Genomic DNA, 24,925 nt, shown 5'->3' with positions numbered 1-24,925 from the left:
ACATGGGCATAAATAACAGTGTGTTATATAAATAATTACATGTATGAAAGGCTGTAAAACACCGAAGATATATTTGTACTTTTACTTAGGAGAACGTTTTAAAAATGATTGCTTTGTTCACCGCGTGGTTTTTATGTGTTGAATGTGGTGCACGCAGAGAACATTTTCCAAAGTTGGTTTTTTTTTTTTCCTCCTTTCCTCCAGGTCACACCAGCGTTATAGTTAGCAAATTGATAAGGTTCCACTGTTAAGCTTTATTACTTGTGACATGAGCCTATGACACTTTATAAAAAGAAGTAATCCAGAACAATCTCTAGGTAATTAACACCTAGATAAACAAACATAAATTTCTATATTGCATTTATTTGGACTACCACTCAAATACGCGTGAACCATGCTTTTTTAATTAAAAGATAAATCTATGTGACACTTAGCCTCAAACTTAATTATTCAGCATAGTATAATAAAAAATAGAGCCCATTAAATGTGTCTTGCTCTGTATTTCTGTATTAACAGCAAAACAGTTCACTCTGGGATCATTTAAATTTTCTTCTTCCTCTTTTCCTGCAATTTCCCTGTTCACTGAGAACCTTCGGTTAAAAAAAAAATACCACAACAAAAAGCCCCCAAATGATACCCTGAACAACACCAACAGGTGAGGAGCTGTGGAACTTCTCACAGCCCCTCTAACACTCAGCTGGGTGACATTTTTAATATGACATTACACCACAGCTTCACTCTCCCTCCTCCCTCTCCCCGGCCTTCCCGACGGAAACATACTTCCACTGTGGTGGATCATGCCAAGCAGCGATATCCAGAAATGAAAACCACAATAGTTAATAATTTCACTGGGAACATGCTTACAATACACAAGGTGAGGGTTTTATAACGTACTGTTACAATGCAGATGTTAAGCAGATAGGGGGAAATATTCAATTCCCAAATTACAACAGGCAGAGGGCTTATAGTCCTTATAAAAGTTTCAACAAGAAACATTATCTTAGAGCTGAGAGCAGCCTTGTGATGTTAGGTGGGAAGACTCTTGTCAAGACACCCACCATCTGTGTGAGGAAGGCTGCCCATCAGCTGCAGGAAACAAAAACCTCCACAGACTTCTATGAGACAACCACCTTCCTCTTTCAGACCTTCTTCCCCACAAACTGCCTTGGCAGGTGATGCAACACCACACTTGGAGGTACACGGCCACTGGTGGTCATTTTCATGGTTTCCTAGGGGATATAGGTACTGTTTAATGCACAGTTCCCAGCGGAAATTCAGGTCCATAAAAGGAGGCTGTGTTTGCAAGCATCTCTGTGGAGGTGCAGTGAGACAGTCATTGCTCCTTAATCAGGTTTTCACGTTTTCATTTATTGTCTATTGAAACCAGAAGGCAGGAAAACCTTTGGGAGACACCCCCCACCCACCCCAGCTCCCCAGATGGCTGTTTTTCCCTGGATCAAGGGCACAGTGATTACCTGAAAGGACAGTGATCCTGCTGTGAGGCAGAGTTCAGCTCTGAGCCTGGAGCTCATCCATCCTCCAGCCACATTTTCACATGCTACCATTGTGTGCCTAGGAAGGGTGGTTCCCCCCGAGAGGGTGTGTCACACACCCCCAAAAAATCATTAACTTCTTGGATTTTGATTAAACTTTGATGCATTGCAGATTTTATTCTCTGTGGATGAAGAGACCTGTGGCATTTGCCCATACACCAGGGAATTTGGCACCAGCTCCACGATTCCCATGGCCACACACACTCACTCTGCCAGTTCCTCACTGCAACCTTCAGTCACCAAATAACTGAATTTCTCTGACGATACGCTTTAAATCTTAACCCTTCTGACAATTTTTGTACCTTTTTCTACAGGAGAATTCAAGCTAAAATGTAACTTTATTATTGTGGGTACAACCGGTTCCATTTAATGTTAAAATTTCCCTTTTCTAAACATGTTTGCCTTCTCAGCTTTTTTTGGAGCAAGGCCATGTTCCTCTCTCCTCCCCATACTTGCTGTAGTTTCTCAGATTTGGTGCATCTTTTTTTGATGTTAATCATCCTTACTTTTCTAAGAAGTGAAAAATCCTTTAATTTATTTCCTTTCAAATGTGCAGATAAAACCTTAAAGGGGAAGAAGAAAGATCTACCCAGGAGAATGGGAGCACTTACACATTCTTTGAAGTGTGGGCAGCTTTCTTAACATGCACCATAACAATAAACCTCACAATTTTCTAAAGCCAAATATATGATCTATACAAACAATCTTTTTTAATGTGAAAACATGACTTTATACATCATAGTGTATGATACACACTTCAAACACTTTCAAATCAAAGCTTGATAGACCCCAAGACTTTTTCTATAGTACATAAGTAGTAGTATATAAAACAATTATTACTACATGCTAAAACAGATTTCCACAGTCTTTTAATTAAGCACAATATATATAATATATATATGTATATACTGTATATAGATTTGTTCAGATTAATAAGTGGACTGAGCACACACACCCAGCATAATACACTCCAGTAACTGCCTAACAACTGTGAATTTACTGGCATTAATTTTTTTTCTTTTTAAATCTGACAAAGCTGAAGAAAATAATGTTTTAACTGTTCCTAATAAACATAAGCAAGTAGGAAAACTTTTTTTTTTCAGAGGTAGAGGTTTTATTGCGTAAAACACTGGATAAAACTGTACTGCTTCAAAGACATTTTTATTCTAACAGCAGAAAGAAAACAGTCATTGCTGAAAAAACAACTTTTAATACTTCTATACCAGAATAAAGTTCTGTCAACTGATGTATTATAATAATAAATAATGACCAAGAATAAACTTTAAATACAAAGTTTTCTAATTGTTACAAGCATAGCAACAAAATCCTCTACTCTATTGATCTCAGATTTCCTCCAAGATAGAAATTTTTCTTTGTGTAGGAATGTAGACAGTATTATGACCAGTATCACAGACTACAGAAGTTACAGAGAAAAAACTTGACATGTTTAGATATGAGAAGCATGATGATATTCAGAAACTGACAATGCATCACTGCTGCTGTCACTTGTTTGTATTACAAGTTACAAATGTTCTGGAAAAAAGGGCTATGTCAGAGGGGAGGAAGGGACAGTAGCACCCGACCAAATGGAATCAACACACACATCACAAGGAGCGGGAGATGTTTCCAGTGTCACAAACAGAATTATTGCCTGTCGTATCTGAAAATGCTCAGAAGACACAAAAGAATACTGAAAGAGCTCAAAAAGTGCAAGAAATGGAATGTGGGGGGTGGTTTTGTTTTTTTTTTTCTCTCTTTTTTTTGTTTTTTTTTTTTTGCTAAGATACCGAAGGCGGCGCAAACACACAAAGCAAGCGACTGACACAGTCACCAAACACAGTAGTGCAGTTAAAATCCTAAAGCTTACTACAGTCAGAAAGGTTCAATAACATTTCAATCCTTTATCTAGGATCATAGAAACAGTTGCATTAAGTTTATCAACTCGATTTAAGTAAGGCAGTGAGAACTATACTAGAAAAACAAGAAAAGCAGCTTGCTCTGTGCCAGATGGGTCCAAGTTACACAGTGACCTCATTTAAACTGAAACTTCAGTTGGATGACATCCTTTCCGACAGCATATGCAAACCGTATTCCTTATTAGCCTGAGATTTTTTTTTTTCCAGTCTCAGGGTAGCGCTAAGAATTTTATTTACATTGATTGCAGTTTAGTATTTTTTGTAAACTGCTTTAGGCAGAGCTGAAGTTTTAAGGCCCTGGGGTTTTACTCTGTGCTCCCAGCCTGCAAAGAAATATTGACTTTTTTTTAAATTTTTTTCCTTTTTTTTTTTTTAAAGTCTGGATGATTTTGTTTTAGAAGAAGTTAATACTTCTCTACCATTGCAATAAACAGCACCAATTTTGCTTCTATCAAAGGAAGTACATTAGAAGGATAAAATTTTATGCCATTCAGAGAGTTCCAGAATAAACCTTTAGTTATTTTTCTTACTTTTTTAAGTATGTGGTTCTTTATAGTCTCTCAACAGCTTTCTATGTGGCAAAGACCTTACTAAATTTGGAGCATCCAATCAGTAAAAAAGCTAAAATCTGCAAAAATATAGAACACATTTGTTTTACAAAACCAAAGAAATATAATCTAAAACACTTTTCTTCATTAGAGACAAAGAACAGAAAGTTTGGATTCATATTTTAGGTCAAGCTACTTTATAAGGGCTTGCTCCAGAAGAAACTTCTGCACTGTGTCTGTAACACTTACAAAAACTAATATATGAAAATTAACCATGACCAGGGAATCCTTCATTCAAGTGTGAAAAAAAAAAGGAATTTAAAGGAAGTTTGAAAAACCAATAAGAAAAGAATGGAAGAAGAAAAAAAATTACCAATCTCCTATGTAATAAAATTCTGTTTCTCACCAGCACCTTCTATAGATAAGGCTGACTAGTTTCACTAAACAATATTTCTATATATTGTACTTCTACTTTTATAGCAACTTACTTCTTCATCAACAAGGAAAAAAAAAAAAGAATAAAAGCATTTCCCTCAATACTGCAAGATGATTACAAAAAATGGAATTACATTTCAAATCTGCAATCACACATCAGGCCGCAGATTTTTTTTTCTAACCATTGATTCATTTGGCTGTATATTAAAAAAAAAAAAAAAGAAAATGTAATATCACAATACTTTTCAACATAGGTCAGTACTGACCCCAGCTTATGGGCCGTCTAAGGTTTCTCCTACACTGCAGTTGCAACACCACTTGAATTGATTTTCTCTGCAATGACAGCTCCAGTCAGACTGGCACCATGGCAGTCTACCAAGACATCTCATTACTATGCTAGGCAAATGACAGCAGCTGGTGTCATATTATAAAGGTGTTTTCAACAATGAAAACACAGCCCCTCAATCTTAAAGGCAACACTAAATCATTTAGAGGGTATCATTTTTCTGTTAAGAGCATTATTTTTGGACAAAGACCACTTTTAAGTTTGATATTGCCCTGCTTTTTAAATAACTAACGACCTCTCAACATTTTTAAATCACTTTATTAACCCACCTACGTTGTTTGGAAGTACTTGTTGCCAGGTAACTGTTTAGCAGCCATTTTCAAGGGCTGGAAAATTTATTTTCTGTGTGTAATATATATATTTACACACACACACACATATGGAATGTGTGTATTTTGTGTGTGTGTGTGTGTGTGTGTATGTAGATATATATTCGGTGTGTGTGTGACTGAATCTCTCCGTGTGTCCAAATATATATATATGTCCGTGTGTCCATGTACATATACATATACTTAAATGTTTTCAGCATCCTGTACACTTCTGGGAACTTGTCACCCCTTCCCTTGGAAGGTGTTTTAAGCCAGCTCTCACCCAAACACGAATCTAAACCTGGTGTGAAAGGCTACTGCAGGACGGAGAGGGACCCGCCGAGCAGCGTCACTCCTGGGCCTTGCTGCCCTCCTCCGTTAGCTCTGCCGAGCTCCCCGGCTTGACAGCTGCAGGTTCCTCCAAATTCCCAGAAGCTTCGGAGTCAACCCTGGAGCGCTTGAACCTGCGGTCGGGATACTGGCTGTTGTCGAAAGGCATGCGATGGACACAGAGAACGTGGGTCTTCAGGTTTCCCTTCTGAGAGGCACTGTATGGGCAGTATCTGCACTGGAAAGGCCGGTGACCTGCGGGACAGACGAGAGCCTGGTTAGTTTTTGGGTTTTGCCCCTGAACCCGACATTGCACAGCCTGGACAGACTGGACACGCCGGAGCCCCCTGGCAGATTCCCCTCCCGTTGGGTGGGGGCATCGCTGCGTGGCCTCAGCAAGAATAAGAAATCTGTGCTCTTTGCATGATGCCTTGTTAAAGAAACTGCATTTTAAAAATTCTCTGCTTCGGACTTGCCGGAGCAGTGCAGCTATTCCATCTCCCTCCTCAGACCCAGCCGTAAATCTGTCAGCCCACGATTCAAACTAAACTCCTGTAAATACAGCGTGTACAAAGCTGTCTTCTTTTACATTTGTTAATTATCTTTTTTTTTATTGAAGTGCAATTCAAGGATGACAATGTGCAGACCCTTAGTCTAATAAACACACTTTGTCTTTGGGTGGGTTTCTGAGTAAAGAATTGTATGTTTTATTTCAATCGCACAGATTACTTTTTAATGGAAAGAAATAATGGATTGAGATAGCCAAGGCCTCAAACCTGCAAACATTTACTCCAGTGAGATTACTCCTGTGAGTAAAGATACGCAAGCATGTAAGTGTTTGCTGGAGCGGGGCCCAAGGTTATCATTGGCTTTAAAATAAAATGTCCAAGTTAGATTAGAGAAAGAATGTTAATGCACAAAATCTGATAGATGCACTTCTTGCGGGTAAAACAGCAATCGACTGCGTAACAAAGGCATGAGTGAAAGGCATCACTTCTCAGTAAGGCTATCAATATACTCTCCTATATTTTTCAGATTATTGTGACTTTGAATCTCCGTGCTGTATCTGGTTTTGGAGGTTATGTTTCAACAATCACATTTCAACCTATGCTGGGAAGTTGTTGATGTGTTTTACTGGAACTTTATGAGCTTTGTCTCTCAAATTAACTTAAACCAGGACCATCTGAGGTCAAATGCGCTTAGCTTGCTTTAATTTGCTCAAATAAATGAATAAATAAATGTGCCAGACCATCTACATAAAGCCAGGATAAGTGAAAAACAATACCCTATCTCCACATTTGAAGAGCACATTTTCCCTTGCTCCTGTGGTACTATCTAACAGGGCATAAAACAGATTCTGGAGCAGCAGAGGAGGAGGACTATGCTTCCCACTATGGAGGAAGGGGCTGGAACTCTCTCCCCTTGATTTTAGACGAGAATTGAACAAATATACAAATAGACACCTGTTGTGCACTGGTCCAGTGTTACCTGCACTGGAGTGGGAATGCTACCAGTCTTCCCAGCAGAGATGGGAGCCTGGGTAGCTGCTGGCACACCAGCATGAGCATCTCTAGCAGAGTGAATTCACCTGAGCCAGCATTAGTGCTCTGGGCTGCTCAAATAACTTGCCAGTTTACTGCAACATAAAAACCACCACTTGAAAGCTGTCCCCCAAAACATATTGCTTGCTACCCCAAACCCTTGCCACAGGACTACAGGCTTGTTTCCTTTCTCAAGGATGGAAAGCTCCCCATCACCCTTTGCTTTTATAAGTTGAACACTGCCAAAAGTATGACCACCCTGCAAAACCTTCAATACGCTTGTTTATGCCTATATCTTGGGATGGAGTGTCGGTCAGTCTTCTGCTTCTCTCTGGGAAAAAGAAAGACATTTTCCTCAACAGCTTTGTAGGGAAAAAAATTACGCCTGTAAGCTGCTAATCATTACAAAGCCAAATTTCAGTGAAAAATTTCATGGCAATAGCAATGGAAGAAACCTACATAGATAATGTTAGATAAATTGGATTGGGCTTTTAGAGAAAATTTTCAGCTGGAAGATATGAGGAAATAAGCAAAGAAGAGATTAAAGGTGCCCCCAGTGCCTCCTAGAGTCAGTCCTAAAATCAATACAGAAGCACAAATATGCTTAAAAAAATTTGAAAATTGGAAGCACTCTCAAAACTGTCTGGGAATGAATAAGGTCCAGAGAAAGTCTAATTTTCATTGTCTTGGCAAACCTAGAGATATTTGAAAATTCAGGGGAAAAAAAGTAAGAAAACCACTGTATCTCCCCCATTGTTTGTCAGAGATGGATTAAGTCACCAGAATTCACAGCTGGGTTCTGGACTCTTTCTTTCCTTCTCAACTCCTCTAGCTGGGCAGAGTTGAGGAGTCCACTGCACACTCTGCTTGGGAAGGTGCCAAAGTGCCTTGGCCAAAGTAGAGAAATGTTGGGTAAAGGGGAAGGAGACTTGCTCCATGGGTAATTGATTTTTCCCTTTTTCCAAAAGATAAAGGCCTGCCACTGTCACATCCACTGACATGTGAGACTACACCAGCAGCACCAGCTCCTCTCCAATATTTCTGGTGTTTCACTTGACCATCTGGGGCTTTGAGCAACCTGGTCTAGCAAAAGGTGTCCCTGTCCACAGCAGGAGAGTTGGAACTAGATGACTTTTAATGTCCCTTCCAACCCAAAGCATTCTATGACTTTGTGATTCTGTGATCTCACCAACCAGCTCTTAATGCTTTTCCCCCAAGTGGCTCTTAATAAATGGCCTTCCTAATTCTTTCCTGCAAAGAACAAATTCTAAACAAGGAATGTACGAGGCATGGCTGGAGCTACCACCTCACATGCACCAGATTAAAAGCAAACCCTTTTTGCCCAGCACTGAACCAAGTTCAAACCCGTGCAATTCCATACAGGGAATGTCATTTATTAATTCAACGCACTTTAATAAATCAGACAATATAAAGTGCACGTACAAGGATTCAGTTCTGCATTGCCTCCCCCACGACTTACTTTTTCAGGCCATCAAAATTTCACATCACTGCCTTGTGAAAAGTAAGTACACAATAAGTTAATTTGTATTGTCACTATGCAGTACAACTGTGGTAAAGAGCACATTCATTTTTAATCCAATATGAATAATATATAAATATGTATACAGAGTGAGGGTCATAGGAAAGCAAGCGGTACATTGTTTACAGCAGAAGTAGTACAAAAAGTAGAGATTATTCTTGCTTGCAAAGATAACAATATCTGCAATTTGCTTGTAACTAAGGGGTAAAGAAAAAATTCCCATTTCTCTTAGGTATCCCATTCATTAATTTTAGCTCAAAAACTTGTTGTGGGCAGCAGGCTCTTAAAATAACCCTTCCCAGATAAGTTGGCAATAAATTTATAATGTTTTATCTAGCAGTGGTTGGTAGATTCTTTCTTAGCAAGCTATAGTTCATATATATTTTACCCGCTATATATCTCCCAATAAAATTATATGAAAGCCTTCAGGAGAAAAAAAAAAAAAAACAACAAAGAAAAAGAAAATAAGAATCTTCCTGATATCTCAGGAGATGATGTGCAATGCCTTGCATTTGTAGTAAGGAAAATTAGACAAAAGGTAGGCCAACTAGGGGGCAAACTATGGTTTGCATCTTTCTCTGATCAAAAAGTGAGGCTACAGGACAATATATTGTTTGCAGCTGAAATAATTCTGTTGTGGAACAATGTTCTATCAAGCCTGCAACTGAGATGTGAAGAGACTTTGTAATCCTTTGGATGGAAGCTGACAGTCTAAGGGAAAGGCAACAGCAGAAAATAACCATCAAAAGTAGCTAAAATGACAACAATGATTGCTGGACTGAAAGAACATTTTTAGGATGTATGGATTTCCCCAGGAAGGGTGATTAACTCCAGCACCTGCTGGAGCCACTCCTCTGACAGTGATCTAAACCTCCCAGGATCAGTCCCAGCAGGGCAGCAGTGCCGTGGTGACCCAGGCTCATCATCCTCTCTAGTTTTGACTGAACCCTGGGAAGAACAAGGAGTGTGGACAGGAGGGACCTTCTGATCAGGATGGAGGAGTTTTCTGTGGGGCCCATATTAAGAAAAACCCCTCAAAGTTTGAAACTAGTCCACCTTTTTAAGAATACATGCTGCTTCATTAATTTAGGCTTTGAGGGAGAAAAAAAAGCAAAGTTTGTTTTCTTTTCTTTCAAGTTTGTGATCTGATATGTTGCTTTGTGACACTTCACGTCAGGCTGCATCAGTCACATCGCGTTAGGTTTCATAACATGGCATGACTGATGCAGCCCAACATGGTGCATCAGCTGAGCAGTCAGAAGCTGTAGGTTTTGAGAAAGACATGGATCTCAGTCTGGGGTTTAGGACCGTTTAAATGAAAGTTTACCTAAAGCAGGGGCCTTGGATTTAAGCAAAGCCATTACCCGAGAGTTGTTAAAGATTCAAACACATGCCAAACCCTATTTTGCTTTGTCTAATCTTTAAAACTCAAAATGTATTATTGGAACACATAAAAAGTCAATGTCAATGAAGTGTCATTGGGTTACTTACTGTAATCCAAACACTGCTAATAGTTACTAATTTATTAACTTTGATATGGATCCATTATTTAAGATTAGCACAAAGGAATACACAAACGAGAGAGAGAGAGAAAGAGTGATGAATACTAAAGTCTTTTTCATTAAAAAAATCATTTACATGGTCAAGCCGCATTAATTCTCCACTTCTAAAAATATTTGATCAGCATCCAAATTCTATAAAATTTCCACAAAGAAACATCTTATTTTTGTGGTATTGCAGGCACATATGTAGGGGTTTGCACTAAAACGTAAAAATGGGCATTGAACTAGTCACATGAATAAGATCAGGAATTTATTCCAGATTGTTAAAAGTGTACTAATCACAGCAAAATCATGGCTTTCTCCCAAAGCAGCAAGAAAACGGTAATTTGAAAGAAAAATGCCAATAATACATCACACACAAGCCGTCTGTTGTGCCCACTACACCACTTTTTATTATATTGCATATGTGTACATATATACACAGATACACACATACAGACACACGATTTAATGCATAAATTTAGGGAAAAGGCAGAAGAGCAATAACGTGATGAACAGAAAACAAATGCTGCGCAATGTACTATAAATTATAATTAAGCTCTGAATAAAATGTGTTTCTTAGATATGACATTTGTTCCCTTAAAATGCAAAAATGGCCATGATTATCTGACAGAATGTTTTCCCTTAGATGGCCAATGGCTATAGCACTTACTGAGATGCAATACGGCAGACTCATTTCAGATTTCTTTGCCTGGTTTAAGAATATTCTTTTGGTGAAAATCGAAAATAACAGCAATTACCTCTTTAAAACAAATTATTCCCTCGCCAAGAGATATTTGAAAAAGCCTCAAAGGCTTGAATTTCTCAGAAGCAAATCTCTTTAGTTGGGATGTTGGACCCTGAAGATCCGGACTTGACCTCCTGGGCTTGCTGTAGCGATCCCAAATGGCCAGGACCACCTCCAGCCAGGACCAGGACTCCTGCAGGACCAGTTGCAGTGGCTTAGGATGGATGGCCACTGCCTGCTGCACTGAGATGCTCAGTCCCACAGCGTTGCTGGTGGAATGGTCCATGTAATCACACATCTGCTGCAGAGCAAAGCCTGCAAGCCTCATTCAAACCTTCAGTGAGCCTGGACCTCCCCAGGAAGAGCTGCTTTAAATCTTTTTTTTTTTTCCCCCCACACAAGCTTCTGTTCGAGGTACAATCATCTTTAAACAGATGAAGTGTGTGCTGCCTCAGAACCAACAGCAGGCAACAATGGCCGTGTGTTTTCTTTGTAGGTAGAGAGATTTTCTGAGCACCTCCAGTTCTCTGGCAGTGACTGCTGGGCTGAGCTCATGGCTTTCTCAGACCACAGTTCTCAGGCCTCTTGGTGAACACTGCCATTTTAAAGTATATTATAGCATAATAACACGCATTTGCAAAGGGAAAACTATTTTCATTTAAATCTTGGCTAGTGTGATTTCCCTTTTTTAACGTATAAATTTTCATAAATACATTTACTATCCACAGCAAACATCCCAAGTACTGTATGCATTACCCAGGAGAGTGGAATGGCTCTAAAGCAGCCATTCGGATTTGGAGCATAACAGTATGGATGGGAAAATGCTGAATAAATATATTTGTCCAATAGACAATAATGGCTCTGATTGAGCCATTCCACTTTATTGGTCTCAAAATATGCATTTTATGAAACTCCCAAAATACCAGACAGATTAAAGTACACCCCATCAGGTTCATATATGTAATAGAAGTTTTTATAAAACAATTGAAAAGTATATGTTTATTTACACACAGGTCCAAGACCAACCAAGATGATCTTTGGGGAAAATTTCAATATTCTGTGAAGTTTATGTGTTTATTGGATTACAAAAAAACTAAAATTAAATTTTAAAAACTCTATTTCTTGTTGACCAGGAAAAGCCATAAAACCAAAAAGCCTTGTCTGAGGCTTTTTGATGATTTTCTGTGGAAGTATACAAAAAAACCAAAAAAAAGCAGAAGTATCTGAATTTTAGGAACATCGGGAAACATTTTCACCCACCGAAGCTAAGGCTTTGGGATACATTTCCCATGGGATACCCAAAGCTAGGACAGCCCCCTGATCAACTGAATTCCTTCATTACCAGGCTCAATCCTGCAAATAGTCCTAAGAGGTAATCAGATGAATTGCTCGTGGTAAGTGGCATCAGCCTAGTTACTCAATCCCCCCCACACTAGTATTGAGCAGGGGCAGCACTTCCAGGGGCAGCTCAGGTCCAAACACAGGCACTTTCTTCTGCTGTGAGTTACTGGAAAGATCTTAATTAGGGGAGGTTAAATTTGGGGTGAAGACCCAGCTCATGGCAAAAGTTGGCACCAGCTGGATCCTAAATAAATGCATTAAGGACATTTTTAAAAAAAACCCCACCATCCCAAGGCCAGCACCCATCCCAAAGTCACTCTGTGGCACTGTGGTCCTGGTGTTTTGCTGAGATGGACATTCAGTCTACAGGCACCTGAAATAGCAGGGTGGCAATTAACTGAACTATCACTGCCTGAAGAAGAGCTGGAGAATAAAAAGACCTAATCTGTAACTAATTTTTATCAAGGATTTTTACTTTAACAAAAAAACTTCATTCATTGGATCGAATTAAACCCTCAGATACCTACCTGGCTTTTCTGAAATGTAATCAAAGGTGGACTCTGACCTTAATTTAGTGCATTATACAGTGTTTTGTGTTTCCAAATAGGTAAATCAACTTGCTGATGAGTACACTAAAAGGTTCAATAATGACAGGGGAAAGCAAAAGTTGGTGCTACACTTTGCCTTCAACACATATTACTAAATTATTACATTAATTTTACACGTTCCCCCTAAAATAAAAACTGTACTTAAAGTAACCACTCAATTCCTGTCTCAAAAGGTTACAATAACTATCACTGAAGTTTCCTTTAAAAGCAAAAAAAAACCCTACCCCACCACCAAAACAACCCTGCTATGTAAAACAGCCAAATGCAGATTGGTCTGACACAGAGGATACCAGTCACTTGGGCACTCCTGATAGAGAGAAATTCCACTGTTGTCCTTCACAGATATGCTTTTAACTTACTGAAAAAATCAGTCACAAAATTATGGAAAACATCACAAATTCAACACTTGTCACCTTTGCTATACAGAGCATGGAAAGGATAATTATTTGGAGGCAGAGTGAGGAACTTGCCAGCCGTCTGCAGTGCACTAAATACAAGTGAATTAGGAAATGGCAAGGTAAGTCACTGGTGGTGTAAGGGAGACTTGCAAATCCTGGGAAAACAAACATTTCCCATTTCTTGCAGAGCTGATAAAACAACAGGATTACTCTGCTCCAGACACATAGCACAAGAATTTTTTTTTCTTTCTCAGAAGACTAAGCTTTTCACACAGGAACTTTTGATTTAGAAGGGGAACGGATCTTTTCTTGGAAGAAAGGGAAAGCATCAGCAGAATAGCTGAAAAGCTCCTCCTAAACAAATATTAAGCTTTATGGGAACCCTGTAAAGCTAAAATTCTGAAATAAAGGCTGAAGACTGTGCTTTCTAAGGACCTGTGTATCCCAGACCACTGCTGGTGGGTGTACACACCTGTCCTGGCACAGCCCCCCATGCACGATGCCAAACCAGGTCGGGTTTGGACATGACAAGGTGAGTTACGAGCCCGGAGCCTCAGCGGGCTCCAAACGAGGTTAGTGGGAATGTTGTCATTGATTGAGCTCAAAATGCCAGACTATCGTTGTCCCATGCTTTGGGAAATTTAATTACATTTAATTTTTCATATTTATTTACTTTGGGTTATACACATAAGTAGAGGACAGAGTTCTTATCAAGGGCACTAGATACCTGTTGTAAAGAGTAGGCTGACTCTGACTGAATTTATAATGGCAGTGGTTACAGAAAGCACAATCCCTTTCTTAATCCTAAACTCAGAGCACCTTGTATTTTTGCCCAAGCTTTCATTTCCAGCCATGCCCCCCACTCTGGCACCAATTCTTGTTCTCCCGAAGCCTGGCACATCCCTTCATCTCTGCAGCTTGGGCCCCTCCACATGAGAGAAGAGAGATACCCAAGCCCAGGAAGTGAGCAGGTTATAATCCTCACAGCCCTCTCTTTCCCTTGTGCTTTGGGGATTCAAGTAGACTGCAGCTAAGGAAACACATTTTGAAGGTAAGTGGCAGGCTTTTCTTTAATATTAACTGAGTTCTTCTGATCATCAAAATTACATGTTCAGAGTCCCACCTTTGTCTTTACTTACATATTTCAATTAATTGTTATGCCTATTCACTCCTTTACTTGTTTTAATCACGCCAATAACATTACATTCCCATTCTAACCCCCCTGAGCAAAATATCTCAGTTTTCCTACTAGGTCATTCACAAGTTTTCTCTCTAATGTTCTGTCATATTTTTTAATTGTCTCAGTAAATATTTATTATTTCAGGGAGCATTTAGGACTTCTGGAATGAAGCTTTATTTGAATTTAATGTACCTATGGTTTCCCAGAATAAATGCTATACTGGTGGCACTGGGATTTTAGTAAAGAGAATGTGCAATTCAGAGGTGCTAATAGGAAAGATCTTGTTAGTGAGGGTATTTCGCTACCAAATATCCTTTATTCTGCCTAGCAATTCATAAATACAGTAGCATTTTATCTTTCACTCTGGGCAACTGTCTTGAGCTTCTTTATTTTATTTGGTGGAATGGAATTTAAAAAATCTCATACTCAGCTTTCTAAATTTTTTTCAGCCCACATTTCAATGTGTCATATCCTCAGCGGTGTTGAACTGGACAGTCACCCAGCCTGCACCATATGAAGACCTGCCCCTCTGTACACAGCCCAGTAAGGATAGGGGTTCTCCCCATCAGTCCCATGGTCCACGAATCACCTGAGTGAGAAGGGATGGAATTATCCATGTGCTATAATGTTTGCTGAAGGGGGACTCTGAGCTAGAACATTTGTTTTCTGCATGTATGATGTCACTTAGGCTAAGCATGTTCTGCTTTCATTTCAGTTGTTGCTTTATTACATAACCAGGGTAATTTAGATGGTATTTTGTCACATTATCACTTGTCGCGTACCTCATGATTCTCTAACTACAGCAGCGTGTTAGTAGAGAGACTGAAGAAAAACAAAACACTTTAAATAAACACTTTAAATAAATAACACTTTAAATAAATATCTATCTCTCTAATAGCTAATATTTCAAATTATCCACGAGTAGCTCACCATCCCACTAATCATCCTGCTAAAACATCACTTTATGGGATTTTGTGACTGTAGTTTGCAGAACAACTCACAATTACGGGCAATGCCACCACATTATGTGCCCTCACAGCACCAAATTACCATGAGCACAGCCTGAGTGGGGACCTTTAGCAACCCACCTCTCACCAGGCATGTTTCCTGTGTAGGTGTACATGTAGCTAATGTTTCCATAAAAAAACCCACCATATTTTTATAATATCCCATTCAACAATCCAGGAGCTCAAACAGTAAAAATTAAAAGGTTGCAAAGAATAAATTGAGCGTTAACTTTGCAGGACCTCTCCCTCTGGAAAGTGCTCTTGGTGTTGTCACAGAAAAAAAAGTGTCTTTTTTATTAAGTCACAAAGGAAATGCTTTCTCCCCTTCTCCTTTTCTTCTCTATAAAAGGCTCTCTAAAATGAAAGGTGTCAGACTTTGCTTTTTCTTCTTGGCATGATCCAGAATGTATGGCTGAGGAATGACAGATGTCTGCAACCAGCTGCAATGAAGCATGCTAAAGTTTCAGTCTAATCCACTTATTTCACTGCAGTCACGTAAACCAAAACAAATGGGCAGTGCCTTACATTATAAAAACACAGCAGCATTACTTTGTTGCGTAATGTAGCTGATACGCCATCTTTTTATCATTTTTCCTACTGCAGAAAGAATTCACCTCTTTATTAAAAACAGCCCCTGAAAGTTCTCCCGTTCTGCTCACCTCTATTTTTTTCTTTTAGTGTCACAGCAGTCCTGCGATGCTCCATGCATTACTCAATATGCTGCTATTATAAAAGCACCGTCATATTTTTCTAGGGAAGACTGCTTTTGTTTTTAAAAACGTGATCCAATTCAGAAGCCACTGGGCCTGATTCTGCTTTCTCAGCCCGTGGCTTGAACAGACCCACACTGCTCTGAGCGAGGTCAGGATTGGACCTGTCCTCAGATCAGTGCAGGTTTCAGCTGTATGACAAGTGCACCAGGCACTTACCTTAATGTGTAAAAAAAACCCCCACGTGTCTGTTTTTTACTGATCAAACTGGAAATGTCATCAGAGACACAACTAATAGCCTTAATCTACTCGACTAACCTCATTCAAAACCCTCCCATTTTAACGAGGAGGGAGAGTCACTGCTGTTGTGTTTGCTGGAGCCCTGAACACCCCCCCTCTATTTCGTTATGCCAGAGGGAGTATAACCTAAGTGAACATGGCATCGCTTCCTGGGAAGGGAGACCCTGCCTCACTCCAACATGTAGTGCAGCAACCTTTTGAACCCTCCCTCCTTTAATCCTTGTATGGAAAGGGAAAGGATGAGGAGTCATGCGGCTCCCTCCCCGCCAGCAGTTCCAACAGCTGGGAAGCACTCTTTCAGCGCAATTCATAAAAAAAGATGTGTTGGATTTCGCCGATGGCAGAATGGTGTACAATTTCTGGCCCTTCAGGCTAAAACAATAAATGCAAAGAGGAAAATTTGAGATTTCCCCCCTTAAACTTCCCACAACAACCTCAGCAAAACCACATGACTTGTCTTGTACAATCTCCCTGGTGTTTTCAGTGCTACTTTGGCAGGAAATCAGAATTACTGTTATATAAATTCCATCTGATGCCAGAGCTACCATCTGTGAGTAAAACTGCTTCACCTACGTCTGCCGGCAAAGCCACTCTCCCAGAGACAAGGGAGAAGGGGAAAAAAAATTTGATTAATTTGCAGAATGCTTGTGATTTGCTCATATATTATTATAACTGCTCATCAGCACATGACAAATTCCCAGCACTCCGCACAGGAACCCGTTCAGTTTCAGCAGTTTTTTGCGTCGGCACCTGACAGACTGCAGAGCCACTAATGACTTTCAGATGCTTACAAACAGTAATTCTATCTTCAGAATAAAAAGAAAAATCCGTAGGAAGAAAAGAGTAGAGTTAGTCTATTCCATTTCCTTCCTGTATATCAACATGATTTAACTCTTCGGGGCAGCAGCGGTTCCAGGATCACAACACGGCTGCTCCTTGCCTGTAAAAGACAAAGACTGCCAATCTCAGGGGAAAGGTGGAAGCAAAACCTGGTCTCTGAAGGCTTTCACTACACCAGCTCCGCAGAGAGTCAGATACAAAGCAGGTAGCCTTGGGAAGGGGTACACCTTCCCTGCAGCACAGAGGGAAAATACATGCTCTCCCCGGCGCTCCCAAATTCCGTGTCTATTTTCCTATATACTTCTGATAACCTTTTACATTTTCAGGGAACACATCTGCTTCCTAACTGCAGCTGAAATGTTTTTTTCCCCCTTTAAAAGTATGATTATGCTTTCTGAAGCACTGTCTGTGTGCTTGATTGCCTGTTTTAGATTAGAGATTTTAGCAAGGAAACAAAGACTTCAGAGTGCACATCAGTCCTGCATATGAGAAACCACAGAAGGAATAAGCAATAAAATGTGATGCACCATCTGTCCACAAACAATAACCTGGATGTTCTGAAGGCTTACAAATTATTTAGCACACAACCTCACCGAATTATAGGACCCTTAAATAGAGCAATAGACTAGGAATGAGAACCTCTTTGATGTCCTTTTGTATTTTTTCCCCCCCAACTCAGCCCTCAATTGATTGCTATCAGTTGAGGTATTTCTCAATGACTATTGGAGCAAGTTGATATTTATTAAGTAGCTCTCTGTAGAATATTTTGCCACAGATTTGAACAGTGGGGTATACGCTGCCTCCCTGGCCCTCGCCTGCTGCAAACAGATTGTTAATCAAAAGACAGTCTAAAAGAATAGTCAGTTGGGAAATTCAGTCCTAAGGGCAAAATGCTGCCCTCCGTACTCATGCGCAACTCCCGCTGGCTTCCACGAGAGCTCACGGGAACACTCAGTGAGGAATTTGACTTTATTAAGGACTGGAAGGCTTCTGGCTGGACTCTTGTAGAACAAATCTCTAACAAAGAATCAGATTTTAATTCCCCCCTCCCCCCAAATTGTATCCTGCTGCAATTAAAAATAAAATGACATTTTTTCCTAGCTGTCATGCTGAAGCACAGCGATCTCGCATGCAAAACGCATTAGCAACTGAGCACACTCCAGGTACTGTAAACTAGAGTATGTCAAAGCTACTGGATCCCTAGACAAACCTGGCATCCCTCAGCAATATGCACAAATACCAAAATCAAGACATTTAGAGACATTCCCTGTATTAGGGATAGAAGATTTTGGCTCACGATATTTAACTGTGAGATCATGTTAAAAAACTTAAAGAAACAAACACAAAAAATACTCCTTTTTTAAAAAATATATAGTGAATTACAGAATTTCTAGATCTACTGTTTCGTTCAACCTCATCTCTACATTATAAATTCCTGAGTTTTCAGTGAACATTAGCATCTGTTTTTTTCCAATTGAAGCATGCCTCTAAACCCGCACTCCAAAATAAATCAGCATCCCTAAAAGCTACCCACTTCATTTGAAAAAGGAAGAGCCTGCCCTAAATATTTCTTTTGCTTTGGTTTCCATAGAATTTTTTCTGCAGATTTTCCTAACACAACATTTCCCACGCTGGCTCTCAGCTAACAAACATCCAGACCCACCTACTGAAAGCCTTCTCATTGTGGTCTTTACTCTTTTGCCTAGATGGCAGATCAAAATTCAAACAAAAATAGATGTTAGAAGACAGAGGATTTCTTTTTTTATCATATTCTTTTTGACAAACAGGGGCCAAGAAGGAGGTAACTGTATAATTAACTTTAGATGTGCCTAATGTAACTCCATTATCATTGATGAGTCTTATGGAGAGACACTGAGAGGGAAATGTGCCTTCTAGAGTTTCATAGTGGAGCCAGCACTATTAAAGAATATTTCAGTATTTAGGCCCTGATTCAGCAAATTGCTGAAGGTTATGCATGCTACAAAGCCTGTAAGTCATCCCACAGACTAGTGTGGGAATGCACACGCACTTACACAATACATGAGCCTAAGTTGTCCCTGAGCTGGGGGCTCGTAGCTTGGCCCTTACTTACAAAGATTCGTAAAAGAGACATGAAAATTTGCCTGGGGGTAAAAGCTGGCACATTGCATTGTTTCATTTTGAATCTATGCTCCTTTTTGTATTTATTTTTTGCATTCACTTTTAAGTGGTGTTCACTCCATGTGTAAAAGGGACAGAGGGCTCCAAGGAAGCAGGTTGGGTGAGGGGCCACCAGCTCATCACTTGTGGAGGGAGACCTGTGGCACTATCCTGACCACTGGCTGTCAGCAGGCTGCAGCCCCCTGGGCCAGTACTAACTGGGAGAGTGGTAGTTTTATCATCACTGGGGGTCACATGGATCAAACTGATTGCTGCACTCATTACATGGAGAAGAACAAACACCCCAGAACTGAGGTTGCTCTTCCACATGTCCCTAAAGCCAAGAGTTGCCACCCAGAGAAGGGCACATGATGAACATGCAGTAAAACCCTTAAATGTCACAGGAAACAAAACCAAAATCCTGTTCCAATAACTTGGAAGTTATAGACACTAAACTGTGTTGGTACACAGAGGACGAGGCGTTACTGAGGATTTTATTTTAAATAAAATTGGAGAAGTCCAAGATTCTTATAGGCAGTGGGACACAGTGTCCAGTTAGGGTGTTAGGGTATTTTTTTATATAATTTAGAGTAAAAGAGCTCCCTAACTATCTCTGAAGAACTTCAGCTGATCACAGCATGTCAGGTAGCAAAGAGGCAAATGTCCCAGCCTTGCTCCAAGCCCTGCTGCTGTAGGAGAGCCACTCAATCCCACAAAAGCCTCATTGACTTCACAGTCTTCCAGAGAGAAGGTTTACTTACATGAAATCAATGGCAGGCTCTGGGCTTTCAAGCAAACTGATACCCACTTGGGTTTCTCTGTGTATAAACCAAAATCATTTTGCTACAAAACTAATGCATACAGTGGTTAGAGGGGGCCAAAATATTTTGCCTTCTAGAGAAGGCATGCAATCTCTCTGATTTCAACAAATAATCTTACCCAGGTAACTTTTCTCTATCTACCATTATGCTAATCAGAACAGAGAGGTCTATAAATGTGCTTAAAGAGACAACTAAAAAAAATTAATCTGTGGTTTAACTTAAAGGTCAACTCAATACATATTGAGAAGTCAACTGAAATTCTGCCATTAAATATAATCACTCCTTCTAGGGTGGTAAATACTGTGCAGAAATACCCATCAGGAGCCAAATTCTTATCTCAGATGAGAGCAGGACTGGAGCTGCACATGGATGGAGAAGAGCGCTGATCTTGCACACAGACCCCTTCCAGTCTGAGCCTCTGGGTATCAAGACCCAGGCCACTGTAAAAGTTCCTTTAAATTCCATTGGTTGTGATTAATTTAGTGACATATTAAAATATATACATATTAAAAAACTGGATTTTTTTTCTGGACTTTTTCCAGCTTTCTGGATTTACTTTCAAGCATTTTCCGTAATACGAAAGGCTAGAGAGTTCCTTCCTTATAAAAAGAACAGAGAGATATTTTTCTGTAATCACATGGCTACCATGGTGAAAGCCTTTCAGAAATAGGAAACTGCCCCAGCCATCACAGTAAAATCAGGAAAAGCAAGGACAGCCATGTCCTGACCCCCTGCCCCTGCTCCTCGGCTCTGTGGCTGGCATCCATCCCAAGTTGATATTGTACACGCAATTGTTCACAACCTCAAACCAGTTTTCCTATTCTTTAACAAAAAGAAGTAAATTGAATAGGGCTTAACAAGCATTTTATACATGTACAAACTTATTCTTTAAATTTTAATAAATGGAAGGTATGTTATAGGCATTTTCTTCTGAAATAATGTTAAAGATTCGGGGAGGGAAGGCACAAAGGTCAGATTTAAATCCTGAAGGTAGCACAAAAAAATTAGATAACACTGTTTATATATATTTTTGTGTAGCATGTGTCCTGACAGTGTCACCATCAGCATGGGCTCCAGAATTCATAATCCACTGTGCTATTTTTTAAAATAGTTTGATTTGTTTATTAACTGTGCTTTCCTATTTCCATGAGATATAGACATCGACAGTGAATAGACCTTTTCTAATTGAACTGATAGCTTGAAAGTGAACATGTCCTTGAATTTACACTGAAAGATAGACAGTGATTATTTATAATAAGGGATTTAGTCAACTGCCTTTCCATTTGTACAGCAAGGACTTTATCAACAGACCACGTTTAGGTAAATAGTGCCAAATAAGATAAATTTTGTATTAAAGGACGAATGTCTCGCAGTGTCAGATGTACAAGGAAGAGACATTTGGCTGATGATATGTCCTGTAAGTATAAAAGAGAGTATTAAGATAACACTTCATGCTAGCATTAATACATCAAAGTTCTGGACTGACCTGTTTCATCCAAAGTGAAAGCGAGGATGCTCTTAATTCCTATCTAAGATTAATTTAATTCAGAAGGCATTCAGCCTTATGTCCTGTTTTTCAGCTTTATAAGAATTGCTGGATTTGCAAAATAGCACGGCTGTACGTACGTTAATAAATGGTCTGTGTTTGTCTAGGCAGAGTTGAAGCCTTTCTTTTAAAACACACACACACAACTCCGGCTCCGTGAGCTTGCTTTGCCCACAATATTAGAGCTCAGCTATCTCCTTGCTGAAGGGCCTATTTGTCTGCTTTAAGTGAAATCACTCAATTCTCAAAAGTCAGTGGAGGACTTTGGAAGGGGGAGGGCTGGGAGAGGCCACTCCAAATAAGTTCCATTAATCAAAAGACACAGTCTAATGTAACTAATATTTTACAATTAGAGAAGACAAGATGGAACTAAAAGCCATCTATCTCTCTTACACCACATGATCATCGATTCATAATCAGAAGACTGAGAGTCGCACAAAGATGCATTTACAGGGGCTGGGGGAGGGGGCTGGGTCGGAGCCGGAGATAATGAACACGATGAGAAGGAGCGGCGCTGAAGGCTGGGGAAAGATGACAGAGTGGTTCAATGGTGACGGATGACACGAAGATGAGTACTGATACCTGACAGGCAGCGAATGATGACTGCAGTCCTTTCCCACCATTATGATCCTCAATTATCTTGGTAAGGACTAAGAGGGAAAAAAAAAAAAAAAAAAAAAAAAAGCCAAAGTGGCTCAGCCCATCCGTTTATTTATAAGCTGGGATAATGCTAGAGTGTGCCAGGCTGCTGGGAAAGGCCACCTTTCGCAATTTGATCAGCACTTTATAGGAGCTGTAGTTTTCATTGTCAGCGCTCATGGGCACAAGGGGAAATGGGTAAAATACAGTACTTGTCCATCTGTTTTGTAATAAAATTCCTAAATCTTCAAAGGGAGTTATTTTTTTTCTTTCACTGCCACCTTCAGGAAAAAAACCCAAAACCCTGTGCTGACCAAAAAAAAATAAAGGAGAAAAGAGAAAACTCGCTTTGTATTTGCACATGGAATTAGTGGGTTGCAGTCTGTGCTCCCAAAATTCCACACACAGATTTATCCAAATGACTGATACATGGTGGGGAACAAGCCAGCATGAGCAAGAGGATTGCAGGAGCAAAGTGAAGGGGAACTTTTAAAGATTCTTCATTGATTTAGGGAATTATTAATAAAAAGGGAAGAAAGTTCGCTCGAGACTGCTTTGTAGTTGCAGAAGATGCCACAGGCTAGCATTTCTGTACCAAAGAATATGCCGTTCTGCTACATTATTTATTTTTAAAGACACAGATCTCCTAGCTATGTTGGAATCATTGCTTTGGAGAAAAAGAAAAACAAATTAAGATTAATGTTCTACACAGCTCCCGATAGCAGTAAATATTTGATCAGAACAATTCACATCTAAATGTTGACATACTAAAAATCTCGTTTTTTGGAAGAAATATTTCTTGTTCGCGCTTTAACCAAAACTCTCCTTTCCCGTCCCCTTCCTCCCCCTGGCCTCTTGGAGAAAAAAAAAGTCACAGAATCTATCACCCCATTTCCCATCCAAGAAAAACAAAATTAACAAAACCAGGTCATAAACAGCTTTGCTTGCTTTAAATATATATATATATATGTATATATAAAATCACACACACTGTACAGGTCACATGTGCTCTGCAATCTTAACTGCCTTTTTTCCCCCTCTCAGCTTTATCCAAAGGAATGGGCTGCTTGGTTTAGCACAGCAGTCTGCACCAGCTGAGGAGGGCACAGTGAGCACAGTGGGTGGGCACAGTGAGCTGCCCGCAGAGCCCACTGCTCCTGGGCACAGGCTCACAGCAAAGGTGCCATGCTGCACATTCTGGGGTGGTCACAGTCTAGTCCATCACAGAAGTGGGTTTACAGGTCTGTCTGCTCACCAGGGGCAGGAACAAACCAGCCAAGAGCCATCGGTAGCACCGGCTTCGATGCACCACGTAGGCAACCTGAGCCCAGCTTGCACAAGAAGCAACTTAAACACCAACACGCCAGGCTTCATCTTTCTCCACATTAAAACTTCCCATTGTACTTTTCCTGGCTTCAGAACTGTCAGCAAAGTATACCAGCAAAGAAAAAGACACATGAGAGCAGAGCTGTGTCGTCTGTGGTGGAAGCAGAGTGCCCCCCATCACACCAGTTCCTGTTGGCCAAGGGGCCTGTAGGAATAAGGATTAAGAGCATTAGCAGGTGTCTCTTGTTACCAGAGATGTTTAGAGCCAAGGGGTTCTGGATTTTGGCTACATATATTAAATAAAATAACAAGTGGGTGTGAAAAAAGTAGTGAGAATTAGCCCAAATATATTTGCAGATGCTTATGTGAGTAATGACTACCTTAAAGCCCTGAGTGTGAGTTGGAAATTGGGTGTGAGAGGTGTTGGCAGCTTCAATGCCAAGGGAAGGCAAGGATGTATCAGGACATGTGTCCATAGGGCTACATGGGACACCACTGGGTTCACAAACAGCATGTACCCAAAGGAGTCAAAAATTTCTATGTGTTATACTGCAGCTTTTATGGAGCTGCTCCTTAATTTCGATGGCACAGAGAATATGCTTGTTAGACAAGGTTTGAAAGGAATGTATAAAATGGACCACACGGGTGCAAGGAACAGAGCTCTCATCTCACAGAGAGGATGTGCACAACAAGAAGCCTTGCTGAAACAAGACTATAAATATTCCAAGAAGCACTTCCCAGATTTTCATTTAGGAATCCTAATTATGAACAAATGTCCTTAATCTGCCCACTTTATACATCTGAGATTTAAGACAGGTTGAATCCATGATCATCATCATAATTAGCCCAAACAAAAGGGCCAGATGTGAGAGGCATGGTTCTGATGCTGGGGTCTTAATAGCAATTGATCAAATATTGTATAGCTATAACCGGTTTTCATAAATAAAATATCCTCAGAAGTGATGATAACTGACACATTATAAACTGCATTTTGTCCGGGTTTTTTTGCAAGAGCACGTGCTTCACTTGTGCACAAGTTGGACCCATCTCCCTGCAACATTATTTCAGCATTTGTGGCAAAACAACTCAACTGCCATCGGTGGGGTCACAATTGTGTAAAATTGGACTATCATAGTGATTAATTGAGCTAACTTAATCTGTACATGCAAATTAAGTAACTGCATTCACAAATACCTAATTTAGCATGGGCATGCAATAGTTTAATTTACACATACAATCATACTCTTTGGGTAAATGTGATACA

At 40.0% G+C, this 24,925-nt stretch overlaps 1 protein-coding gene across 1 annotated transcript in view; it reads right to left on the bottom strand.

The window, feature by feature from the left end:
• Positions 1-5,260: 5,260 nt before the first annotated feature.
• ZNF536 (zinc finger protein 536) overlaps positions 5,261-24,925 on the bottom strand; it is a 241,721-nt gene continuing 222,056 nt past the window's right edge. The window contains exon 6 of the mRNA XM_018086169.3: positions 5,261-5,691. Coding sequence (XP_017941658.1) covers positions 5,456-5,691 — 236 coding nt within the window. The 3' untranslated portion in view covers positions 5,261-5,455. The remainder of the gene's footprint in view (positions 5,692-24,925) is intronic.

This window comes from Manacus vitellinus, unplaced genomic scaffold, assembly GCF_001715985.3.
Source record: "Manacus vitellinus isolate BGI_N305 unplaced genomic scaffold, ASM171598v3 scaffold_10_pilon, whole genome shotgun sequence".
Classification (NCBI taxonomy): domain Eukaryota; kingdom Metazoa; phylum Chordata; class Aves; order Passeriformes; family Pipridae; genus Manacus; species Manacus vitellinus.
Note: the sequence above shows the minus strand (reverse complement) of the source record. Positions and strands in the feature narration are given on the sequence as shown.